The sequence below is a fragment of the Semicossyphus pulcher genome, unplaced genomic scaffold (genome assembly GCF_022749685.1).
Source record: "Semicossyphus pulcher isolate SPU_LCO1_2020_fin unplaced genomic scaffold, fSemPul1.0.p SCAF_18, whole genome shotgun sequence".
NCBI classification, from domain to species: domain Eukaryota; kingdom Metazoa; phylum Chordata; class Actinopteri; order Labriformes; family Labridae; genus Semicossyphus; species Semicossyphus pulcher.
In genome coordinates this window covers 21,301,015-21,327,377 of record NW_027211691.1, presented here as the reverse complement: position 1 = coordinate 21,327,377, position 26,363 = coordinate 21,301,015, and the positions used below count along the sequence as shown (strand labels likewise).

The 26,363-nt window shown below is 41.3% G+C and overlaps 4 protein-coding genes across 7 annotated transcripts in view; all 4 read right to left on the bottom strand.

The window, feature by feature from the left end:
• Positions 1-61: 61 nt before the first annotated feature.
• On the bottom strand, positions 62-5,227 carry cops9 (COP9 signalosome subunit 9). Its single transcript, XM_069667726.1, has 3 exons — positions 5,075-5,227; positions 4,286-4,358; positions 62-204 (listed from the first exon to the last, which is right to left on the bottom strand). The coding sequence occupies exons 1-3, from the start codon at positions 5,135-5,137 to the stop codon at positions 167-169; spliced, it is 174 nt and encodes a 57-aa protein (XP_069523827.1). The 5' UTR covers positions 5,138-5,227; the 3' UTR covers positions 62-166.
• A 505-nt stretch (positions 5,228-5,732) lies between these two features.
• Positions 5,733-7,038, bottom strand: otos (otospiralin). The gene is made up of 4 exons (XM_069667826.1): positions 6,986-7,038; positions 6,784-6,850; positions 6,262-6,285; positions 5,733-6,167 (listed from the first exon to the last, which is right to left on the bottom strand). Exons 2-4 carry the CDS (start codon positions 6,839-6,841, stop codon positions 5,980-5,982), a joined length of 270 nt encoding a protein of 89 aa, XP_069523927.1. The 5' UTR covers positions 6,842-6,850; positions 6,986-7,038; the 3' UTR covers positions 5,733-5,979.
• Positions 7,039-8,799: 1,761 nt separating this feature from the next.
• On the bottom strand, positions 8,800-11,167 carry apodb (apolipoprotein Db). Its single transcript, XM_069666859.1, has 4 exons — positions 11,057-11,167; positions 10,851-10,972; positions 10,219-10,304; positions 8,800-9,034 (listed from the first exon to the last, which is right to left on the bottom strand). The coding sequence occupies exons 1-4, from the start codon at positions 11,165-11,167 to the stop codon at positions 8,802-8,804; spliced, it is 552 nt and encodes a 183-aa protein (XP_069522960.1). The 3' UTR covers positions 8,800-8,801.
• Positions 11,168-14,310: 3,143 nt separating this feature from the next.
• arhgap21a (Rho GTPase activating protein 21a) overlaps positions 14,311-26,363 on the bottom strand; it is a 97,297-nt gene continuing 85,244 nt past the window's right edge. For all 4 annotated transcript variants that reach the window (XM_069666856.1, XM_069666855.1, XM_069666857.1 and 1 more), the window contains 12 exons: positions 26,155-26,219; positions 25,875-26,026; positions 24,635-24,777; positions 24,395-24,553; positions 23,998-24,076; positions 23,799-23,872; positions 23,383-23,472; positions 23,183-23,308; positions 23,057-23,098; positions 22,620-22,725; positions 19,576-19,607; positions 14,311-16,958 (listed from right to left, as the gene is read on the bottom strand). In XM_069666856.1, coding sequence (XP_069522957.1) covers positions 15,291-16,958; positions 19,576-19,607; positions 22,620-22,725; positions 23,057-23,098; positions 23,183-23,308; positions 23,383-23,472; positions 23,799-23,872; positions 23,998-24,076; positions 24,395-24,553; positions 24,635-24,777; positions 25,875-26,026; positions 26,155-26,219 — 2,736 coding nt within the window. In that variant the 3' untranslated portion in view covers positions 14,311-15,290. The remainder of the gene's footprint in view (positions 16,959-19,575; positions 19,608-22,619; positions 22,726-23,056; positions 23,099-23,182; positions 23,309-23,382; positions 23,473-23,798; positions 23,873-23,997; positions 24,077-24,394; positions 24,554-24,634; positions 24,778-25,874; positions 26,027-26,154; positions 26,220-26,363) is intronic.

The window sequence follows — 26,363 nt, the reverse complement described above, 5'->3', positions numbered from 1 at the left end:
TCACAGACACCTGGTTCAGCAAGAAGACACTTTTTTTTTTTCTAAAAACAAAAAGGCTTTATTTAAGTTTGGTGGTGATGGACATGTCAGGGATATAAATAAGACAGAAGTTGTTTTCATTTTCTTATTTACACGTTCACAGTAAAGCACAGGTGTTCAGACGTCGTCACTGCAGGTCGTCGTCGTCGAACAGATCCTCAAAGTCTGCAGGTGGAAAAGAGAGACGGCAGAGAGGTTAAAGTTATTCCAGCTGTTTCAAAGAACGCCGACATTCTTAGCTATACATTAGGCCGTATATTAGGCACTTTTACTTTACACTTAAAATGTCACATCATCGGAACTGCACACATGTATCCACAGACAAGTTACAGATGGTGACTGTGTTCTCATGGCAGCTGGTCTCTGTGGTCAGTCTCTGTTGTCTAAATGTTTTGTTTCTAGTTATACATTAGATGCACACAGAGTGTTTCTTTATGCAGCACTAACTGAGGACTCTTCGCTTCATCACAACAAAATAATCACAAAACTGATTAAAAGGCAGAAAACAAATAAAAGATAAACATAACAAACGTTTTGTTTCACTTCTCGTTGGTTTAATGTGGAGAAAAACTTTGCACATCTGTTTCACAGGACAGGTGCGTAGGAGAGGAAGAAATCTCTCAACACTGCAAACTTGATTTGCTTGAAATGTTGCGAGAAAATAAATGTATTTTCTGCAAGTTGGACAGTGCGCGGGAGTTTACTTGCACTTCTCATTGATTAAAGAGTTATTATTTCATGCAAATCTTGTTCAGAAACTTGTTTAAATCCGTGTCAGAGAGCACTACATCCACCTGACAGTTGTGGCGTATCATTTACCTGATTAAAGGGCATGTTTTGTTTTGACGCCATTATCTGTTTACATTCTTGTTTGCGGACGTTTGTCCCTAACACCTCCTTGACATGACATCACACAGGTTGTAAAGGACAGCAAGCTATGATTGTTCGGGGACCAAGGCGTAATCTGTCGCGTGTCTTTGCCAAGTCACTCGATAAAACCCAATCTAACACAGTGACAACTGGAGCAGACAAAACAGCATGTAGCCTAAACCTGACACGATCAAAAAGCCCCAGGCGACGGATGTGTTATTATAGTGTAACTGGAGATTCCTTTGACAAACACAGTCAGGGCTTTTGCGCTTTCATTTGCTGAAAGTAAAGCCAAATAATTTGTGTTTTTGGATGACCATTAAGCGATTTGTGCTCGATCCAAACTCTCCTTCAAGCCGCACATACACGCTTCTCTGGCCACTGACATCCTTGGCTCAAAAGCAAAAAGAAGTTTCTGGCTGATGCAAATTCTTCTCTGACCTTTGACCTGTCTGTGCAAGTCTTGTGAGCTTCTGTTACAGGAAGTGTCCACCATGCAACTGAAAATTCAAGTTCTTTTTTAGAGCCATCAAAAAGCTAAAAGTGGTTTTCATCCACAGTTAAAGGCTGTGTGGGAGTTATTTATGCAGACTTTAATGATTCATGTTTTTGACAGAAACAAACATGTACTACGAGTATTAAAAACAATGAAACTACAACTACCTCTACTACGACTCTAAATCTGCTGAAATGTCCATAGGCTGAACCCGTCGAACACACCAGGCTTTGGGAACTCTTTCTTTCATGTCTGTGTGGTTTCCAGGAACAGGACATTCCTGTGTTCAGCCTAATAAGGGACAGGCAGCGAGTCAAACAGCGTGCCCCTCGGCTACCCATAACCCCTTGCAACTTTTAACACAGTAAACAAGCCAAACCGACACCAAAACCTTATTTTCACAACCTGGTGCAAAAAAATTGATTTCACACTGTCGAGTTGACCTTTTTAAAAAGGCTTTAACATTATGTTGTCATGTCCACGTCAGGGCGGAGGGACAGCACGGCCTCAGCTGACTGAGCCTCGTTAAAGGGCAAAGAGCTGTGATCAGACCTCATGAACCTCCAAAAACACAGACTGTACAGTGTTATGTCCTCATGCTAATTAGCAGAAATGTTCGTTTTTAACATTTCAAAGTGTCTAAAGTTAAATTTTTACCCAAAGTACCCAGAACTTTTAGACCCTGGAATTACTTGTAAGGATCTCAAAGGTTCCTTTGTTCTCTGCGTTTAAACCTCAAACGACCGAGACAGATTGGGCAAATTTGTCAGCCGAAGTTTTAAAAAGTTCAGGCTGTTTTTGAGGTATAGTATTTGCTTGCAGCTTGACGCCATAATAAGCGTGAACCTTATCATCGGCCCAGCTGCCTTTGCTTTCTTCTGTAACTTAATGTGCTTTTTGACCAACAGTAACGTTTACTTACTTTAAGTACGTAACTGCACTACAGCGCCAGTCCAGTAGGTGGCGGTAAGAAGAAGATGACGCCATAAAAAGCAACGGTATCATCATTTGTGCAACACTACAGTTAGCCTGTTAGCATGGAGGACATTCGACTGCTGTTTTTGATCGTGCTTTATTGCATTGCAAATGGATTCATTAAAACAACACTGGAAAGTGATAAACGACACTGAAGCACGGTGATAACAGTGAGGTTGCAGCTAAAGTCTTTTAAACCTGGCAGGTGAAATAAAACGCTGCGAGTACTAGACCAATCAGAAACGATCAGCACTGCAGGCCCCGCCCTGAAAGTTCCTGGACCTCTGGAAAGTACTACCCCCCCCCGAGCAGGGACTTTTCAGGGGGTAAATCAATTACTCCGGAAGTAAATTTAGACCCCAGTTCCTCAAAAGGTTCCTGAGGAAAGTTCCTGCGGTCGAAAAGCACAGTGGCAGATTTTTTAAATATGGTGCCTGACGTTAAAATGCTTCAAGTACTCAACCAATCAGAAGACGTCAGCGCAGCAAACCCTACTCCAAAAGTTTTAAACTTCTGCAAAGTATTACTGCCATGCAGGGACTTTTCGGGGATAATATGGACCCCTGTGGTGGAAGAACACTCCTCCAAACATTCTCTCATGGTCCCTGGGGTTACTGCAGAGGAAATGGGGCTAAAGGCTGCACAGTCCCATCGGTGCCACTGAACAAAACCTCACATTTCCTTACAAACCCTTAAGTTGCATCATTTTGGACACAAACTGTATGTTAGTCTAATGTGTACTAGCTGTAGCTGATTGTTCCTGTAACACAGCGTTAAAAGCGCTTCATCATTAGCATTAAAAGCCTTGTTGGGACTCCGTGCTTGTGCCACAAGCTACAACCTTACATGAGATTTCACCAAGTGGCACTTTAAACAGTGTTTACGACCAAGGTGATCTAAAGGAGCCTGCACGTATGGTTGTGTGTGTGTGTTTTTAAAGCAGCTGACTGGCGAGGTTTCCCGCTGAGCTTCAGTCTGACTGCAGCCATAAACTCACTTTACCATCCTCCTCTTTTCCTCTTTCGTTCCCTTCTTTTTAACAATCAGCTCTTTTCTTTTCTAGGTCATGAGCTGCTGAGCCAAAAATTGTTTTGCCTGCAGCCGACGCTGCAAGACGGAAAACCGATTAGCTTTGTGCTTTTTGTGTGTGAACTCTGTGTGTTTATGTGTGTAAGGAACACATAAAGTTGTGTTTACGGGGGAACAACTGGATTTTTGAGGGTTAAAATGAAGAAGACAATGTGGTCAGGGCAAGAAACTGGATGATGTGATTAAACCTAAACTCCAGTTTTAAAGCAGTTTGTCAATAATCTAGTGTCTCCCCCTTAAACGTTTCATATCACTGAACAAATGTTGAAATATTTTGAGTGCATTAAGTTAATATCTCTACATTAAAAGCTGTCCTTGTGATGCAAGGCTGCCACTAAAGATGTTTTTACTGTATACATCTGTTAGAACAGTTCAGTCACGTTTCAGTTTACCGATTTGTCCACTTTAACAGACGCTTTAGACGACCAATGATCAAGTTTCTCTGCGATGAAAACTATGGATGCTCACCAGGTGTTTGTCCTTGATCATTAAAGATAGTACATCTTAGATGCATTTAAACAGAGATTTCTAGTGATAAATGTGGGTAAAAGGCAAGGAGACAGATGGACCAAAGTCATAATGGTTCATCTGATGGTTTCCCACAATTGTAACAAGGCATTCACAGGGTTTTATTCCCTCACCACACACTCGGGTAGAATCTTTTAGGGGGCAGAAAAGTATTTCATTCTGCAAGCCTTGATGTATGCTGTGCTGCCGACATACTCAGCAAGGCCACCAAAGTAGTAACCTTTTCCTGACAATGCGTGTAAATAGATTTTCTTTTTTAAAAGAAAATGAGAGAAAACTGTTGTTTACCATTAAAGAAATCCGAGTGCACTGCTTTTTCATTGGCTGCCAGGTCCATTAGCAGGCCGCTGCTGCCTCCTGCCTGTTAACACAAGACAGTGCAACCATTAGCAAATCACACACACACACACACACACACACACATATTACACATAGTGCGTGTGTAATAAACAACAGGGATAGCGATGGTACTCTGGGACAATATGAAAATAAGTATTATTTGTCATTTAAGGTATCCTAAAATGAACAATGTAACTGGAGGGCAGAACAAAAACATTGTACTGCATTAGTTTGATAAATGTAGCTACCATGCTTTTACTTGTAAAAAGGAGCCTGACATACCATTTTATATGGAGAAAAGCCCAGTAGTATCATGTTTTAACTATTTAAATTAACAAGAAAAATACACCTAAGATATTACTGATGTCAATTAATTATCTAATTATCAAAGCTTTACAATAAAGCTGACATAACGCTACGAATTATAACGTACAATATTAAACCTGAAACGAAAAACAAATAATACCTTATCATGCCTATCTGAAAAGGAAAACGACATCGACCAACACATAATGTTTTTAAAGTTAAGAAAAAAAGATCAACTGGAAAAATGTTAATATTATTAAACCGCTATTTTAAAACATCACCAAAAGACTAAAATTATAGAATCTGTAAACATTGTTTTCAGAACGTAAGCTAGCTGACATAACAACTTCGGAGCTACGCTAACTTTAGCTAGCATTAGCCTGTGTTTTGGACGATTAATAAGGTATTTTCTCTCTTTAACAGTAAACGTACCTCGTCCAGATCCACGTACGGGCCAGCTCCTTCGGGGAACATCTCGTCCACAGCGGGTTTCATTATGTTTTCAGGTCAGCACCACTTAGTTTAAAAGATTTGTTGCGTACAGGGCTTGCTTCTCGACACAACAAAACAACAGTGTGCAACACTGAAGTGGGTCCGGCTAACTTCACTAGCTCTTGGCATGTGGTCCGCTCTTCACTAAAAGGTTTGTTCCACCCAGATACGACTGTGTTTTTTTCCAAGTACTTCTCGTGTTAAACCTAATTACACCCTAATACTACTATACGTCTAACTACTTATATTTTTAAGGTCAATTCCACCCAAATACTACTATATCTGTTTAACTATTTTTAGTTTTTAAAGGGGATTCTGATATTTAGAATTAAGGCCTCATAATAACATTTATTGGGTCTAGTTGAGAATGAATTAGATAAAATTACGTCCACTAAAAGTGCTTGTTTTCGAAATGATTGCTACATAGATAGACATTTTTTTCAAAGCAAGATTCCTTATTTCACACAAGACCTAAGAGAAACAAAAAAGAGTCCAACTGTTATTTTTCTATTTACAAAGATTGTTAAAGACAAATGGGGGAAAAACATTTTAAGGAGATTGAGGAGAATGTAAAAAAAGAAATATCTTATTTGGCAAATGTTTTATTTATTTGTCACATATGACATGATGATAGCATACAATCATTCAAACTGGCTACATACTCTACATAAGTACTCTCTATGTGTGACTATGCTACAAACAGTGATATATTTGTTATGCTAAGTCTTTGCTTCAATCGTTTACTTTGTATGATAATCTCCTCATAAATGTTCCTTTCTGTCAAAGTAAGAAAAAAGTCTCAACAGCCCTCTTCCTGCCCCTCCTGCCTCCTTCCTGCTCCCCTTTCAGTGCTCATGACCAGCATTGCTCTCGTATCCCAGGGTGTCCCCGAGGTGCTGGTGGGCGTAGAAGGCCCGGGCCATCTCGTTGATTTGGTTGTAGGCGCCGATGGATCTGAAGTATTCAACGTAGTTCCAGAAGTCAGAGGTGGAGTAGGGCCAGTAGGGAACAGCTGGTGGTTCATCATATGGGACTAAAGATGGACAGGAGATTACTTTATGTATACGAGGATATTGTCTAAAAATATGAATTCATCTAAAAAGAGAGGAGTTATTTATACACAGTACCTCCTTCTGGGATGACTCTGGCCTCTGTGAGGAGGAAGGAAGAGAAAAAATTAACACTCCCAAACATTCCAACGTTTCCCAAGCACAAAGACGGGATTCAAGTTCGGAAAACTGAGCTTTCTCCCAGAGGACTGCAGGATACCTGCTCCCTCCTCAAATATTATTGCTGACCATTTCACTCACTCACACACACACACATACACACACACACACACACACACACACACACACACACACACACACAGTCTGAACCAGAACAAATTTATCTTCAGACAGAGACCTCTTTGTGCACATGCAGTCACCAAGAACAAATGCTGTCCCATATTTGCAGCACCTTCACATCTAGGAGAATCATGCACGACTCTTACACAGCTAAAATTATGTGTGCATAAATATATCACACTGAGTTTTATTACTTTACTTCTGCAGGTTTTTACTCACCAAAAAAACTAAACATGCCTTCCAAATAACGTCAAATCTGAAGTATTATTTACATATTTTAAAAGACAAAGATAAACTCACCACTGAGCTGACAGGCAAAAAGGCAGAGGAGAACACTGAGCCACACAAACAGCTTCATCTTTCCGTCCTGCACGACCAAAAATGACCATCATGCTTCAGGTTTTATTGAAGTACAGTCTTCAAGTTAATCCAATATAATGATACATAATTCCTTTCTTGCAGTTTACAAATCATTTTCTTGCAAATCATTCAAGAGTTTTACCTGTAAATGGTTTGTGAAGCCCTGCAGAGAGATGCTGCTGTTCTTCTGCTGGTTCACTGTGGTCTGTGGGGCTTGGCAGAGGAAGAGCAAGAGGACCTCCAAACACACACACATCAACACACACACACACATTCAAAACACACACACACACAGGGTAACTGTGTAGATTTTGCTGTGTTTACACAGAAATCCATCCTTAATATTTCAAGGTGGTATAAAATCTGTCCATGGCATCTTTTTGCAGATGCAGATATCAGCGTTCCCCTCTTCATTGAAAAATGTGTCCGCGTATATTCGTCGGTTCCCCGTTACAAAGCTAGACAAAACTATTTAAACGTATAGGACTAGAACTAATGATTATTTTCATTAGGAATTATATAAATTTAGTTTGTAAAAAATCATAAAATATGTCCTAATAAGAGTAAAATATCAGAATTATCCAGAGCACAAAGTGATACCTTCACAATACTTGCTCAATCAACTAATTACTAAATTGACCTACTGTATTAGCTTTATTTGCATACACTGTTAGGTACTTAAATCAATACCAAAGGATCATATTTTACAAGTTGTTGCTTGTTTTTGAGCAAAAATCCTAATTTGTAAAGGAACTAAAGCTGTGAAATAAAAGCAGTGAAGTAAGAAGTACAAAATTAGTTGCTGAAGCGCAGCGGAGTTGGAGTAGAACGTTAAATACAGCCAGCACGTAAGTTAAGTAGAAGTAACTTAAATTTGTATTTGGGTACAGAAATCAAAGCAGAAAGCAAAGGCAGCTGGGCCGATGATAAGGTGACGCTTATTATGGCGTCAAGCTGCAAGCAAATATTATACCTCAAAAACCGCCTGAACTTTTAAAAACTTCAGCTGACAAATTTGTCCAATCTTTCTCGGTCTTTGACTGAGGTTTAAACACAGAGAACAAAGGAACCTTTGAGATCCTTACAAGTAATTCCTGGGTCTAAAATTTCTGGGTACTTTTGGTAAAAAGGTAACTTTAGACATTTTGATGTCTGGTGATGAAGTCTGTTCCCTTTTTCACTGTGAACCACCTAAGCTCTTACTTTACTTCTTGAATTCAATTCAACTGTAACTTCAATCGTCCCTTCAGTGACCACAACTGTCTGACACCTTCTGACTGCAGACAGTAAAAAATCTTTATTCCTGTACCCTCTCTTTGACTTGAGCAGAACAATAGTCACCAGTTAAATGAAAAATAAAGAATGACCATAAAAGACATAATGAATACGACTTTAATACATATAAAACTCAGTCTCAGTTTCTTCCCCACCACCACAAACATGCTTGTTTTATTGCAACATAATCAAACACCACTTACTATAATATGCTAACACACAGTTCTCACATTGAGTCACTTCACTGAGCATTGTTGATGCACCCATTTCCTTCATTTGTAACCCACTAAGAGGTAACTAGTACTAAAACTAGTATTAAAATATATTCTTAAACTGTTTTAATTTTGTCCGATCAGGCAGACTGAGATAGGGAGGAATAAGGTATTGCTTGAATTACATAATGAGTTCTATTCAAAGTTTATAGGTAACTTTTTGATAAAATAATTAAGTATTATTTTAGTGTAGGTTGTATTAAGCCGATAGCAGAAAAACAGAAACTGATAGCAGATATTTAAAGTCTAAACTGCATCCTCTTGTAACCTGGAGTTATCAGTGAGTCAAAATATAATGATGATAAACTGAAAGTTCCTTTTTATCGTTTACTCTGCCCTGATATATCATCATACTCATCCCTGATTACTGCGACTGGTTACAGTGCAATGACCTGAAGTCTCCATTTATCCCTAGTTGTCCTTGCAGCCCGTCTGATCTGTGGGCCTCATCCTGCAAATATCGATTCCTTCTTTTATCAGCAGCTCTTTGGCGTACTCCACGGTGCCCAGAGGTATGAAGCGTGACCTGCCGAGGATCCAGGCGAAGTCGATGTGGAAAATACGCAGGATGTCTGTGCAAGAATACACAACGGACACGCTGGTGTAGTCGGTGGTTAGAATCCAGTAGGGGCTGTAGGGAGTAACTGGGAGCAGAAGACAGAGACAAAAGAGCAAGATGAATAAATGATACAAACTGCTGTTTCATTTACAGTTTGAGTAGCGTCACAATGTCTGTTTCCAGGTGTCATGTCTTTAATCTATGAGTTTTAAGGGCCAAAAAAACCCCAGAAAATCAATTTCTTCGTATTCTTATATCAAAATCCGATCATTTTTTCTTCCAGTAAAACTAAATTTCACGCGTGCTTACGTAAGTTAGCACCAAACAATTTCAACCAATCAATCTGCGACATTTAGCCGCAGAGCACCAAGAAGGCTCGGTCAGTTAGCTAGCTACTGCGCTGTGGAGAACGTCTGTCTACGCCCACTTCTCAGCGATCAAATCAAATCCCTCTAATGATATGTCCCGCCTGCACGTCCTGTTTCACTCGGAAATACGTCACGATACGGAAGCTAGATACTCTCAAAATGCCGTTTCAGCTCGACTTTAAAACATCTGCTTTCAGATCTACGCTCATATAAATGCAAGTATCATCAGCATACTGATGAACAGTATATAAGTACATTAAAAAAAGCTAGTTTCATGCTTATGTTAGCATCTGAAATGCTAACCTGCTGATGCTAGTGTAGTATGCTAGCCTGTTAACATTTGCCAGTTAGCACGACACACAAAGTGCAGCTCAGGCTTACGAACGTTTAATTAGATTTGCAGGTGTGACTAGTAAACAAAGCACTGAGTCTGGTTGGCCAATCCACAATTGTTTAAATATTTTGGCATATTTATTTGTCTGGCTACCACAAGAATTCCTGCCTGACTGGTCAGACTTGAACCCTGTCACCCCAACAGCTATGTCAGTGATGTGATGCTCAAGTTGGCTGAAAAGGGACATAAACATCTACTGATGTCTCGGATGACCGGAATAGACGAATCCCAGTCAGACAGACGGGCTTATTGTCACTGACATTACAGATGCACTGAGGCTGCTGCATCATATGTCAGGAGATATATCATCATTCACAAGGCATGTCTGCTCAAATGAGCTCAGTAATAAGTGGTAAGTCTGCAATACAGGAAGTTTATTTTCAGGTCCATTTTGAGTTTTTTTCCCCCACGGTTTTATTACAAGCTATAGAGCGATTTTTGAATTATATATACATATAGTGGTCAACAACAAATATGAAGAGGATAAGGATGAAGATGAGTACGTACAATATGAAAAGCTGACTCCAAGTTGGGCAGGTTCTCTTGGATCTAGAATCACTGCGGTGCCTTCTGCTACCCTGGTCTTTTGTTTACTGAGACACACAAAGAGAGAGAACATTTCATTTTGTGATGAATTACAACTTTTTCATTGTCATTTTATGAGAAATCTATCGAAAAAGTGTCACTGTCAAGGTGATACTTTGGACTCTTGGTATTTGGGACATAGTGTTACTTTACGTTCTTACTTGTAACAGAGGGTTTACCGGGTTGCATTACTAGTTTTTTTGTATCTGAGTGCTATTGTTCTTTAGGAGGTCTCATATTTGACACCTGCACATTCAAAAAAAATATTCAACACATCCCTTTTTGAAACTTTATATTGTGGCTGAAATGGTTAGTGAGCTTCAAAAGGCGTTGGTAGGTGGTATTTGTCAACATTAGATAGAGCCATGCTAGCTGTTCCACCTGTATCTAGTCATTATGCTAAGCTAAGCTAACTGGCTGCTAACTTGACAGGAGATGTATAGATCTTCCTGTGAACTTTTGTAAAGCAAACAGAGCTCGGACAGAGTGGGTTTGTTTACAAAATCTCAGACCCTGAACATCAGGAAGAACAACAGAAACCCGTCAATACTCACTAGAACTGCGTGTTGCGCACCTGGATGGTGCCATCTTTTCTCACAGCGTAATTTGCCTCGATGCACTTTCCTCTCTCGAAGGAAGCAGGCAGCTTCTCGATCTCATACCACCGACCCAGGTACTGTTAACAGAGAGGTTCTATTAGTTGTGTGTAGTTCCAGGCAAATTGTGTATGAATGATTTAATGTTTAAATCAGTGTTTTACCTGCTGGAGGTTGAAGTTGGGCTGCACCTTAGGGACAGGACATGGACCCCAGTGATAGGTCTGCGCTGACACCAGAGGGATCAGCAGGAGGAGAAGGTAGACAGCTGACATGGTTCCTTCAGGAGAGAAGGGATCAATAAAGTTCATGTACGATAAGAAAAAATACTTTATTGATCTGAATACTGGTATGCAAAGTAACTAAAGATATCACATCAATGTGGTGCAGTAAAAAGTACAATATGTCCCTTTGAGATGTAGTCTATTGTTATCGAAGGATATAAAATGGACACACTCAAAATTGCACTTTAGTACAGAATTAGAGTAAATGTACTTAGTTCTTTTGTACCTAAAAATAATTGTAATGATACAAGAGAAAAATGCTAGTTAAACAGCTAGTTTTACATAGCCTACTTTTTATCTACCTTATGTAGCAAAGGTAAAAAATTACTTAGCAAATAAATGTGGTTAATTGTACAAAAAAGTATAATATTTTCATCTGAATTCTAATGGAGTAGAAGTATTACTTAAGTAAAGTACTAGTACCACAAAACCGTACCTGTTAATCTCTGACTGAGGCTAGTAACTCGGGGCTACATTAGCCGCTACTAGCATAACAAATCCCGAAGCTAATTGTTGGTGGTTGAACTGCATTCTGGGTAATATCATGGCGGTTTTGACGTGTTGAATGAAAATGAGGATATCTCTAGTTTAAGTCTTTTTTTATACTTTTTTTTCTTACTGTGAAAATCTTAAGCGATAACCATATTTGGTTTGTGCTAATAAGGATGTTTTTTTATAGTCCAAATTCCAATAATTTGCGTTTTTATTCTGAAATAATGGTAAATACAGAAGGCAAAACCCAAAACATGATTAATTTGATTCTTAATGTGGTGTTGGCTTTTTTTAAGTAAAGCTAGTTTAATAGTGTTTGTGTAAATAGGCCTGAATAAAGAGTTTCCGTGGAGTATGTTGGCATGCCATTTTTTACATACCTGAAAGTATTTACATTTTAGCGTGTTTAATGGTTGACTGAAAGTTCATGGTTCAGTGTAATAAGATAGGAGTAAACAACAGAGCAGAAAATAATTTATCTCTATAGGGGGCAGCTGAGGTATTTGTCTCTTTATGCTGTCTTTTGTCTCCTTTAACATAATGTCGCCACACCTGTTCTCCTGGTTTCATGTAACACCTGTACCAGCACACACGCTACTTCATTTCAGTAGGAGGTACACTATGTAACAAGAAAAAGGAAAACACACACATTATATTTAACAATTAATCTAATGTTAAATGAGCTGTAGTGCTAAAATGTTATAGTATAATACAAGTTGAGGACCACAGAGGATCAAACAAAGTGGAAAATTCGCTCTACAGAAAATAATCAGTGTTTATAAATTAGTTCATTACATTTTTAAAAATCAAAATAAACCTGTAAATGCAAAGTTTGTATATTACATTAAATGAAACGTTCTTACCTGAGGTGTAAAGGTGTGAGGAGGAGGTCTGAGGTTGCAGCCAACTCTGTCCCTGCTGCTGCTGTTTCTGCTGATGATGATATAAACTGTCTCGAGCTCTCCGGACAAAACACAGCCAAGGTGTGTTCACATTCACGTAACGTCACTCTGGCAGCACGAGGCAGCTCGTTAGCTAACTGTCATCACGCGCACATTCCCACATTGTGACAATGCAAGACCCTGTGAAGAACGTTTCTGTTCTATTATTTTATCAAGCACACTTTTTTTGTCATCAGAACAACGGGTTTATACATTTTAAATACATGTATCTTTAAATTACTTTGGGTAAGATTTTTTTTAATGTGTTTTAAGCTAATTTTAAATTATTTACTGATGTACAAATGTATGTCAGTTTGTAGATAAACTTTTGGAATACGGAAAGCTAATATTTATAGAAAAAGCAAACTATTATATTTTTATAAGTTATTTTCATTGTATTTTTTTTGTTTAATTATTTTTCTTTATTGTACTTTTACTTAGTGATGCATCATCATCATCATCATCATTATTATTATTATTAGTAGTAGTAGTAATAGTAGTACTGTTGTTGTTGTTGTTGTTGTTGCTGTTGTTGTTTAGCAATGTTTGTTGATGCCATTAAAATGCAACTGAAGTCTTTCGATTGTTTTTTTTTATCAGGTTCTTTAACCAGAGGTGTGTCTAACTTGTTTCAATCTATTTAGTCTCTTATGCCCGTTTATGCCTTTGTGCCGATATTTGTGTACACATATGTCTGCATTTGTGCAGCCAGCACCTACACAGTAAACCTGTTTTCTTACATTACTGGGTAAAACCAGAGACTGTATACGAAGTCATTGGGTAAAGCCAATGACTTTGTATACAGTCTATGGGTAACCGCCTGATTCTTGAAGCGACCACTAGATGGCGTCAAAAGTAAGAAACCTACCAAATACAGTAGCTAGTAACTTTAACCAGTTTGTATCTTGCTTGACGTTGATCTCACTTTTACCATCTTTAGCTGATTTTTACACAGTCTTTACGCTGATTAGCGTGTGCTTCCACCTCTAAAAAATATACATATAAATAAATGATGCCAAACTACAAATGTGGGGGGTGGCTGCACTTTGCATGTATTTAAAGAAAACCCCAAATATTTCTAAATCTTTAACTTTAGACATATGTGCGTATATATGGTTCATTTTTCCTATTATACTACAACGTTTATTGTTTCAAACAAAGAAGATTAAATATCTTAATATTAGAGCTCATATGCTATAATAGGAACTCTACAGTGATATATTATCATTTCCATCTGCAAAATGTCATTCTTTGTGATGCTGTTATTAAATTGTAGTCAAGTGGATTATTTGCAACTTTGTGAGCTACGTAAATACATGAGCCAAATATGTAATCCATTTATTATTATGTGCAAGTTTACTTTTCTATTACTGCAGGAAGCAGGCTGTTTTCGATAAATCAATGTGACATTTTTCTGTAAAAATACTAATCCTAAATACTTGAGGATTTTAACAAAGATAAAGAGCAAGGCGTCTTTAATTCTTTCCAAATGTTTCTGGTTTATAAAACAATGACACCAAAGAGACACAAAGATCTAATAAAGATTATTTATTTCCAGTGTTTGTTGAGGGAGGGCGTCGCGCCCACGTTTCTGCTGTACACAGGCGAGATGTTCAACTGTTCAGAAAACATTGTCTCATGCAGTTTCAAAGATTTTAAAGTTTGTTGTTTTGTCTCCCAGGTTTTTCAGCGCCCATGCACTTGGAAACACACACACATGGGGAAAGTAAAACTATGATAAAACATGGACGAACATTCGAACGCTCTGATGTTTGTGTGAGTTTAACTAAAAACAGGAAACAAAGAAAATCTCTGGAATGCCTGTGAGGTTTTTTTTTTTTGCCTAAACTTGTTATTAAAATTTCTTCTCGTCTTAACAACTGTCGGTAGAAACAGTTTAAAAAAAGAAAAAAAAGAGGCACTTTTGAGATAAAAACAATTCACACACATGTAAAAACTTATTTTTGGACTCTAACTGGACAACGTTTGGAAATAAAAACTACTGTACCAAGCATTACATACTATAGTATCAGCATTTCATTACTTTTTTCAGTCTTTATTTGATAAAACTATAATAATCCTCCAGTCCTTCAAGCTAATATCTGGCTGTTGTGAGTGTGCTGTGAAAAAACAAACCTTCCCACAGCACGCAGCTCAGAAAGCAGCCCTCAGTTACATCCACAAACTTCAAGTACAGGCAAAGAAAAACATACATGTCGGTTTGACAAAAATATTGTCACGAGCATCTAGTGTTAGTCCAAAGAGAGTAATACATTCTTCATACCGCTTATAATAGGAAGAACTGAGCCATGATTCCTTAAAAAAAGGCTTCCTCCTGCATTCTTCAGTAATGTCATTAGTGCTGGGTAACAATCAGACTCCATGTAAAGTGTCCTTTTAACACCACAAGAGTCACATTCTTGCATTTATGAGGGTTCGATCCTGCAGGAGGAAGTCCAGGTTTTTCCACGTCTGTTCCAGTATGGCCGACAAGTCAGAGGAATTACACATAAACATCTCTTCAGCATTATTCCAGTAACAATAAGCCTATACACAGTATGTACAGTAGATACATAAAGTATACTTTGTAGAAAAAATATTGTGCAGTAACCTCAGCTAAAATACACACATTCGTACATTTTGACGCATTCATTCACCAGGAGGAAACCGCTGAGTGGGTTTCAGAGATACTGGTAGAAACGTGAGCGGACCACTTGAGTTCCAGACAGTTTGTGCGGGTGAGCGTCCGTCGCCAGGCTGGATTTGTTTTTGCCTTGCAGCCCACCGCCGTTGACGTGCTCCCCTGCGAGCGGCTGCGCACCAGGGGACGCAGAAGGAGAAGGTCGTTCCGGAGCGCCGTCCTGAGCGTCTTGATGATCGTCCTCAGGGACGGCTTTGGGTGCGACCTCGCCACTCGAGTCGGAGCCTCTGCTGCGCTCCCTAGAGATCCAGTCCCGGATGGAAAAGTCCTGAGAGGAACATCTGGGTTTGAGGCGGTCGATAGCGGACAGTTCGGCCGCCTGGTCCACGCCACCCTGCTCCCTCCAGTCATTAATGACCGCTAGTTCTGCAAAGTCTCTCTGCCCGCCCATCGTGTGCCTCCGCCGGATGTTCTTCTTCTTCCCGCGAGGGTCCGGAGTCCGGTTCTTCTGCGTGAACATGTCGTCAGCAGATGTGCGGATCCTGAACTTGAGCCGCTCGGTGATCTTAAGGTGCCAGGCCGGTTCGGTGCGCTCCGACTCGCTGCGTGAGGATGAGCTGAGGCTGCTCGTGGACCGACCTTTCTTCATTACTTCCAGGACTCGAGAGAGCCGCGTGGAGGACTCTGCTCTTCCCTCGTTGCGCTCCATACTCCCAGCAACCCCCTCCACGGATGATTCACTGTCCGTTTTCTGCCTCAGGGACCACCGTCTGGAGAGCGTGTCGCACTCGATCATCCTGTGTGACGGGAAAAGGCGTCGTGATTCCAGTTTTGGTGTCGTGCCCCCCTCAGCCGCTCCTCTTGGTTCGGTTTTCTCTAGGCTCTGCTCCGGGCAGGGTGTCGACTGGCTGCTTCCACCACCCGGCGCAAAAACCGGGAAGTCGCTCTCACTGTCCGTCTCCATGGGCCGTCCCTCGCTTATGAGCTCGCTGCGTTCATCATCTGCCTCCTCCCCTCCCTGCAGCTCCGGACTGAGCGCGCTGGACTCCGCTCCGGTCAGGAAAGTGATGGAGGAAGTGGTGGAGTAGTCCGAGGTGATGGAGCTCACTTCTGCACCCGCGGACGCTCCCGGACCTGGTCCCAGTCCGACAATCCCTCCTGCAGGGAGGTCAAGAGACGCTCCTGCAGTCCACTTTTTGGGTCTTGACCTCGGAACGGACGCCCCTGAGCTCATGGTGCCGAGGTCGGAGGTGTTTTCATCCAGCAGGGATGGAGGATCCGACAAGGAGGACTTCCCCTGAGGAGCTGCTTGGTAGCTGGAGATGATCGGGGACGGGGAGGGCGGAGGGTGTCTGGGTGGAGTTTTATCCTTCAGGAATAAGGAGTTCCTATGCTCTTTCTTGAGTTTAGGCGTGAGCTCCACAGTTCTCCCGTTCTCCTTCCTCTCCTCCGCTCGAGCTGGCTGCTTGGTGTTGGGTTTTGCGTTGGGGCCTGGGCGAGTCTCGCTCTGCACCTCAGTCTGGAGGCCGTGGTGGTTCGGCTTCTGGCCGGTGATTTCCTTCTTAGGGAACACGGCGTCCAGATCGTCGTCTGAGCTGCTAGGCTGCGGCTTCTCCTTTGACTTCTTTCTTTTGCGGCTGGCTGCAGCAAAGATGGAGGAGACTAGGAGCTCTCTGCTGCACTGGTCCTTCCCTGAGCCCCAGGAACCCTGCGGAGAGGGGAGAGACGAGGGAGACAGAGAAAGGAGGATAGCAAAATTAGATATCTGAGGGTGAGAAACACGAAGACAGAGCGATGAAAGAACACAAAGAGAACACAAAACCTTCACCCCTGTCTGGATATTAAACCTGTACTCCACCTGCTCCTGTGAAGCACCACAAACCAGAGAAGTGGACAGAGAGAGGAACATTAACGGACGACATAGACAGGGAGCACAACAGTGTTTTCATGCCGGCCTTGAAGCAGAAGCAGGAGAAGCAGCGCGCAGCATGAACTGAAGTGTCCCTGAAAGACTTGAAGCTGAAGGAGAGCAGCCACAGGACAGCAGTGCAAATGACAAGAACCTGCTTATGCTGATGACACAATCAACGTTTTGTCTTTCTCAGAACGAGCAACTGCATCATTCTGATCTTCTAAGCAACAAGTACACGAAATGTGTCATGAAGCAGAAAAGCAGTTTGATCAGTGCTGACAGATTCCTCATTACATAAACTCAAAAGGTTGGTTCACCCAAACTACAAAAACTTATTTCCTCCTTAGTGTATCAAGTGGTTTCTACCCACGCGGATATTTTAGCTTTTATTTGCCTGTTTTGAAATTTCCTTTCTGATACTTTGAAATGTTCTTCATCATCCTGGTTACTCGCGATTATCTACCGCTTAGGCTGTGTTATGAATGTGTGGTGAATTTTTGTGCTATGATTCAGACCATAGACTGTATAAAAAAAGATGGACGACATGACAGCTCCCTTAAAGTGAAGCCAAACCCTCTCTATCGCCCCCTGCTGACTGGCTGCAGTATAGGTCATAAAGCCCGCCTCCTCCATGTTAACAGATGGGACATGAGTCGAACTATAAAATCAAAATACACGTCAAATACATTTTTCTCAAACATGGTTTCTGTCATTATAGTTAGTTCTTATCATGCCGATTTACGTCCAAGTGTTTTAATTACCGTATAATCCTGAATCTAAGTTGCAACGGACTATAAGCCGCAGTCTACTTTTGGAGTTTTCTATAGCTATTTATTAATAAAAATTTGTATACAAATTATTTCAACACTATTTCAATTTATTTTCATTTAAAACACATTTAAAACACACACAAATTACAGCCTACCATCTATTTTCACCATGTCGAGTTTGCAATCCTGCTAGCTACCGGTGCTGTAGCCAGCGGTAGGGCTAGGACACAGCCCATTTTTTAGATGAAAAAAATTATATTAAAAGTGTGCCTTATACACTACATTTTACGGTAGATTCTGTCCAAAGGATGATTGACAGCTCTGTTGACAAATACAGCTCCTGCAGCAGATCTGTTCTGGATTAGCAGAGTGGAGGAGGAACGACGAGAGGAGACGTAACTAAAACAATCACTACAGTCATTGAAGTTTCCGTATCTGTGAACGTCTGCTTCAGACCAACACAAGAAGCTGTTCTGCTGTTAAACACGCCGACGTGCGGGATCCTTGTAAGTTAAGTGTGTGTTTTGGTTAGTGGAAGTGGCTACGGCGGCTCCACCTGCCGATATCTACTGCGCAGCTCTGGTTCCAAATGACATCACCAGTGCAAGATGGCAGCGCCTATCACAGGGGCTACTTTGGCTTCAGTTTTGTTCAATGAGATTACATGGAGATGCGTCCAGTCACTGGCCTATAAAATTCATATTGAAGATTTTTACTTTAAAGCAAGTCAGCAGGAAAGATTTATAAAGTAAGCCAGAGACGGTGTTTTCATGGAGCTAAAGCTAAAGCTAGCTTTATTAGCTTGTTCTGTCAGCCAGTAATAAGTAGCCTGCTTTTGTCTTTCTCTGTCTGAAATCGAGCACCATATTTAAGTAGTAAATCAGCCGCCATTATCTCTGTGAACTGTGCTGTGTAAACAGACAGCTCAGCAACAGTCAATTGTTTTTGGATATTTGCCTAAAAAAAGCTTTTATGACTTGAGTCTCAATGTTAAACAACTGCGATGTGGGTGGGTGTACAGGATGTCAAAACAAATAAATGAGAGCAGATGGAGACGTGTCGTCCATCTTTATATACAGTCATTGATTCAGACACAGCGTAGCGGAAACAAACACAATGCTTACAAATTAAACTTTAAATGCCCTGTAGGTCAGTGCATTTTGAGTCATACTAAATAACTATACAGTAGCCGTTTCTTACGACACTGTCTCTTTACAAAGAAGGACACCATTCAGCTAATTTATCTGTAAATTTGGGAAATCCTCGAAGGAAGCTGAGAAAACATATCGCTCATTAGGGCTTAAAAACAGATGCTGCAGATGATTTAATTGTTTAAATATCGTATGCAAGGCAAATTAAAGTCTATCCCATTGTATTTGGGTTCATGCATTAAATTTAAATATCCATATAAGCTGTGAAAATGTAACCAGAACCATCTGCATGGCCAAACACCCCTGGAGGTACGAACGTGTTTATTAACATGTGCTAGTTTAGGTGAAACAACCCTTTAAGGCTCATACACTGCGGTAAGTTTACTTGCTCTTGACTGGAGGCGGAGGCGATCCCTCCCGCTCGTCACCTACCTCCTGTCATCCTACACTACCACTGGCCTGAGAGGGTTAACACTGGACACTCGCACTCACCTTTGATTTAGCTGAGTCACTAGTCGGTGAATCTGCGGGTAGAAGAGAGAGAAGAGGACAGGTTAGATGATTTCACAACGCAGGTGAACACATCCACGAGGTGCAACACGTGACGATGAATCGGGGAGAAAATAAGGAGAAGGGAACGATGTTGATGAGGAGGATCGTGTGGAGTGAAAACACACAACAGACTGGTGATGAGAGAGCGCAGACATGAGCAGACGACAGGCCATGCTTCACACAGCGACAAGATGAGCTCTGCGTTACACTCAGGTCCACCTCTACCTGCCACGTGACCGTCTCTCTCAAGTCGAGCGCTAATCTTTCCCAAAGTGACTCTGAGTGCAACTTCAGCAACGAACACAACAAGAACATGAAACAGCAGCAGTGAGGCGGATAATGTGCCATGCAACACAATGATGGTGATTTCAGTATGCAGACGTGAACACTAGTTTGTTTTAATAAAGACATCTGAGATACTGAGAACATTTTTCAAAGCTTAAATGAAGGTGTCTCTATAGTGAAAGAAGTAAAGAAGCAACAGTTGTAAAAAGTTAAACGTGGTAGTGGTTCTGGTTCCCGACATTTTGGGCCTTAAAGAAACATCTACTCTCAGTCGGTCTTTATCGTTGTCCAGTGATGAATTCATCCATCTCACAAAAAGAAACATAAACTCTTTTTTAGGACCACAAAGAAAAAGGTCTATTTTCATTCTAGCTCAAAACATCCCTTAATCGGCCAGCTTGTTATTGGTCTATAAAAAAGATTTTTTTGTTAGCGATGTGTCATGATTTCCGTATCCTCGAACAGTTCTTAAAATCGACAAGTTTATGGGATTATTATCTCATCTTAAAAATATATTTTTTCCATTGTTTCTACCGGCGTGTGGTTTTCATACGGCACTACCGCCAGACAATCAGAAAGCTGTTTGCTAACCGCCATTACATAACAAGAAGAAGAAAGCGTTAGGGCCAGGTGCCGGTAAAACTTCAGAACCGGAGAAACATGCCGAGACTTTGCCTGATAAAACTAGCTCATCATAAGTCTACAACAACATTTGAGAGCGAAATAAAACCAACCGAAAGTCTCTCTCTTTCCGTATGTCTGCGTGTGTTTGAGCGCTCGGGGTCTTTGAATGACCGTTAAATAGTTCCCAGGGAATATCGAATAGTTTAATCTAATACTTTACATATACATTACTACATTACATAAAATATGCTTATATAAGGAGTCAGTATTTTTAATAACACTTACAGGGTATATCAGTACTAGGGGTGGGAATCGCTGGGTAAGTCACGATACGATACGTGGCCCACGTTAACGATAAGATCACGATGCGTCGATTCTGTGATCATTGATATCTTGTAAGACAATCATATAACGATACATCACTTCTTCTTTGACCAACATGCCACCACGAGGGGTCATGAAGTAGTGACGCAGCGAGTCAAAATCACAGGGAAATCTTTTTAGAGCGGCGGATATTTGTAAGTTAAAGTATCGATATTTGGCGACAGTAAATCAGTAATTGTTTTGCAAAAATCAGGCCAAATCGATATTTTGTCCCACCCCTTATCAATAGTGTGGATAAGCAAATGTACATGGAAGAATAACCATCAATTTTCACACTACTGAACACTAAACCCTTAAGTTTTAATAAACAAATCTGAGCCCCCTAACTTTTTTATGGTTCTTATATTTCATTACCACTTCTACTCATCTTACAGATATGTGGTCAGGAACCTTCTGATTAAAGATTACAAGAACTTCGCCGAAATAAGTTTGTCTAAAATGTACTAAATGATGCTTCTTATCTTAACTGACAAAGTGATGAGAGGTGACGTGAGCTGCCATGACAACAGAGACACAGTGATGACTATGGAAGAAACCAAAATGACAACAGAGAAGTGACAGGGGGGTCACAGAGGGGCTAGCTATATGAGAAGAGGGGACACTACATGAGAGAGAGAGTGTCAGCGAGGGACACCTATAATCAGTCCTCACCTGCTCTGTAATCACTCCTGTCTCCTTCAGCTAAAATTTGTTTGTTTGTGTGACATAGCCGAGCCCCCCTATAAACACCCCTTCTCAACCACATGATGGCACGATATGCAGGTGCACACTGACTGGTGACGTAGAAACCATACCATGCTATCTCTCCTGTTGGCAAGCTTGCAGGACAGTGAGGAGAGACAGCGGAGAGCCTTTCAGACAGTAGCACCGGCCTGTGTTAGGTAAACTCTGATACAACACCGGACAGCGTACAGTACCGTGTAGCCGCTTCGCTTCCCCTTTCCTCCATCACGGTTTCTTTCTTTCTTTTTCTCTCTTTGGTTTGTCTTGCTCTTAAAAGAACTGCGGGTTCCTGCAGACTAGGCAGCTACACTGCGGGCAACAATCCTCCTTCTTCCTACAGTTCCAGCTGTCCATCACGGACATTATAGAGTCCATCAGTGTCATCATGGTGTGATAGACTCCGCCCACTTGGCCTGTGTCAAGATCAGTATGTGTGAATGCTGGGAAAGCCTTTAGGACACCCGACAGAGCCTCACTAGAGACAGAGGAATCAGAGGTCGCCTTTCACTGTAAAAAAATCTATTTGTGACGTGGGAAACAACATGCCGTATTAGTGCAACAGGAGGCGGGATAAAGGGGGAGCGGACGAGGCAAAACGAGGTATTAAAGGGCTGAGGGGTAATTTAAAAAAAAGAAGTAAGGAGATCTAAATCCATTACACGAACGAGGGAGGATAAATCTCTCAAAGCAAATGAAAAAGCGCAACAATTTATCGCATTAAGATGCAGATAAATTGCCCACTGAAACCCGCACAGGCATTTGGACTCATGGTCGGCCATAGACATTTCCATCTAGTGGCACCAGCCAAAGAAGCAAAAGGGGAAGCTTGGCCTAAGGGAAGAAGCAGCGTAATCATCAACATCTGTTACTAGTTTACACACACAGGTCCCCGTACGAGCGCAGCAGAGAAAGGGTAGAGAAAGGTTAGAACCCACCAAAGAGTCGGTCTGCCAAAGGCAGCACGTTACCTGATACTTCACCCTGCGACGTGCCCGTACGGCCAATGTTGGTGAGCAGGTGGTCGATGTTTGGGACGGGCTGAGACTCGACGGCGCTCTCCTCCTGGGACACGGTCTGAGGGGAGAAATGTGACAGTGAGGAGCAGATTCACAAGATAAATGTGCACTCAAAAAGCTTTAACACGTTACAGACAGAGAAACAAAAACAGTGTACAGGGGAAAGTATAAAAGTCGAACAGAAAGAGAAGAGCTGGGGTTTGTAAGCTTAATAATTTATCTCCTTAACCTTATTTATGGCAATACTTGAAGGCGGCTTCCTGATAGAGAATGATCTGGTAACATATGGATTAGAGATAACATTTCTTACAAGTAGGGAACAACTAAAGACTTTTTAATTCAGTAGGAAGACAGAGCAAGAAGAGCCACACTCATGGCCGTGTACCCACCACTGGATCTCCGTTTCCATCCTCAGTGAAAAACCAGTCGTACTGAAAGAAAGACAAAAAACATTCAAATTGTTTTAAATGTGAAATCATAATATCCATAATAGCAGTGAAAGATCTGATGCTTACATTTTGAATGAGTGTCTCCACGATCCTGTACTGGTCCGGCATGTGCGTCACCATGTGGGTCATGTTGTCCTCGGTGGTCCGCACCAGAGTGGGTCCGAACACGATGGCCAGGTTCCTCGGCTCCATCTAACGAACAAGAAATTCCATGTTTGTAACCCTTAAAATGAAAAGTAAGGTCTGAATAAAAACAAGATACACACCTTATTCTTCTCTGAGTTGTCAGCCACGGTTTTGAGATGACAGGAGAGGAACTTGAGGGTCTCGTAATGATGATCCGGCAGCTCGTGAAGCTGGAAGGAAATAGTGAAAAGACAGGCACGGAGAAAAATGAATTTTCTGTCGCAATCATTCTTTCTGACTGGGTTAGACAAGGTCCATACATGCAATGGCAACTCTTTAATAAGCCCTTTATATCCAGGCCTTCTGTTTCAATAGATGTTGTTGCATTTCATCCCTATTTAATGAGGTTACAGCACATCAGTGGGTGAGGGGAACAGTTTGTACATTTCAAAACAAAAAGAAAAACCCAAACTCTACAGGAAGTCATTAAAAAAGAAGGTACGTAGGATAACATACAAAAAAAAAAGGCATGAAATAAACCGTCCAATCAACTCACCAGCCTCTTGAGCACTTTGAGTCTCTCCACTGGGTCCTCTGTTCTGTTCGCCTCAATAAAATCTGCGTACTTATCTGCAGGTAGCAAAGGAAAAACAGGGAAAGGGTGCAGGTTGAACAAAGTTTCCATTTTTACAGGGTTGTAGTTCTCATTTTTGGCCACTAGATGGCATGCACACCCTTTGAAAAAAGGAGCCTACCATTGGTGAACAGCGGCTCTGGAAGTTTACGGAAGAACGACTTGAGTAAACTGCTGATCACGTTGAGGTCCCTCCATTTCTGTAACACATTAATTAGCATGCATGATGAATCCAGGCCCACAGAAACTTTAAACATGCACTCAGGATGCTCCAACTCTTACTAATGCAATAGTTAGATGTTCTAAAAATGTTAGTTTCTGCTTTTGGTTCCAGTAAAGTTGTTCTGTAACTAAAAAAAACAACCTAAATATAAAAAAAATGCATGATTATAATCTTAAACAGAGGTTTGTCTTGCACACACTGATGTTTGTTCCCAACACATCCAAGGACAGCAGCCCTGCAGAGGCTCCACTGAGAGTTTAATTAAAGCAACATGGATCGATTCAGTGACACTCACATCGTCCTGGATATCGATATCGTTCATGCCCTTGTTATTGAGCTCCTCCTGCATGTTGGAGATTGCAGCGTTGTTTCCGGGGACTCGGTAGATGCCTGTGTACTCCAGCCCCCTCTCCTCCACCAGCTTACAGCACACGTCCACAATCAGAGGCACAAACTAGAAGACAGAAATTAGGATTTTCAACATGTCTTTCTTTCGTCTTTTTGGTGTTTTGTGACAGGTGAAATAAGTACTGACCTTGTTGGTCTGTGCAGGAGGACAGTCGTCCAGCCTCACTCCAAACGTGACTCCGGGCGACGGCTTCTTCTCGAAAGGCTTCCTCATCAGCCCCGGGATGCCCTTCCTCCATGTCCCTTTATCCTTGGGAGGGCTGGTGTCATCTGCAAGAACAGTGCAAGACACAGTACAATCAGAATGTTTGTTTTTTAACCTTCTGCATCAACAGTTTGGCAACGATACTTAGACACTGAAAAACACTGTTAGACGAACTGTTACAACAGCCAGCAAACTGAAAGGGACGAGGTTACTCAGAGAGAGCGATAAGAAGGCAAACACCTCGTGACCACCTGGTCTCCTTATTTTAAATATCAGGTGACATTATTGCTGTATCAAAAATATTTTTTAAATAATTTTTTATGTATTTTCTTGTTTTTTTGTTCGTTAAGCCCGTTATAGCTTGTTTTTAAAAAAGTCTTTAATTACGTCAGAGTCTAAGGGCCACATTACAGGGGGAAAAAAACAGAAATTATGAGTGTAAAGTCGTAATTTTATGAGAATAAAGTTGGAATATTATGAGAATAAAGTCGTAATTCTCAGCCCGTATTTAGGCCTGTTATTTTGAAGGGAATATCAGAAGAGCAGCCAGCTGCCTGCACTAAAGTATTGTCACATAAAGCTGTGCAATGTGCTTGTGCATTACTACAAAGGAGATCCTGCTTGTTCTCGCGAGGTACATGTACGTGTGTTCAATAAATGTAGCTCTGGCTAAAGTTGTATTAAGTTCTTGTGCAATCACTGACAAGCATAACTTCACAAGATGCTCAATGCGAAGGTGTACTTCACACGTTGCTCATTGTAGCGCAGGCGGCTGGCTGCTCTTCTGATATTCACTTTCATAATAACATACACGCTAACAACAGTCTAATATTACGACTTTATTCTTGTAATCTTCATTTTTTTCCCTTTAATGTGGCCCTTATACTCTCTCTCTATCTGTCAACCCAACCCCTCACACCCCCTGAAGCCTGTAAGCGAATAATAAAATTAGAGACAAAATTGCTGTATTGAGGTAGTGCAGATTCAAACATGTCTAGTGGTGAACTTTGTGAGGCTCTGGAGAAATGCCTCATCCTTTTGCTGCAAACCAACTTCCCCACCAGGAGAATATAAATAACTAGCTCAGGAAAACACCGTCCTTATTTTAAAAAAATGCTAAGAATCTAACTTTTTTTGACATTGGATCTGTCTCTCCTCCTACCTTTGTGCATGTTCTTCCTCTCCTGCTCGGGCGGTTTGGGTGAGTGTGGACTTGTCGCTTTGGGCTCTCCTTTCCCTCCCAGCAGCGTCTGTCTGATGCTCAGCGACTGGCGTGAAGGTTTGGGCGACGGCTCCGTCTTGCTGCCGGTCGGGCTGCGTGAGACGAGGACGTGAAAACACAAAATGAGCTCTCCAATCAGAGCAAACTACCCAGCAGCACTGATCATGTCAAGCTCCCACCCTCCTATCCCCATGTAGGCCACTCCCTTTCTCCCATTTACCTCATCAAGGTGTTGTACTCCTTGATCTTCCTGCTGATGAGGTCATGGCTGGTGAAGACCGCGTTCTAAAAAAAGAAGAAAGAGGAAGGAAGGTAAGGGGAGCAGAGGAGGGGAGGACAGAGGACACAATAGGTGATGGTCAAGGCGTCAGGTACGACTGAACGGATCTTTATGTAACCTGCTGCTATCAGGTGACACAGGTAACACCT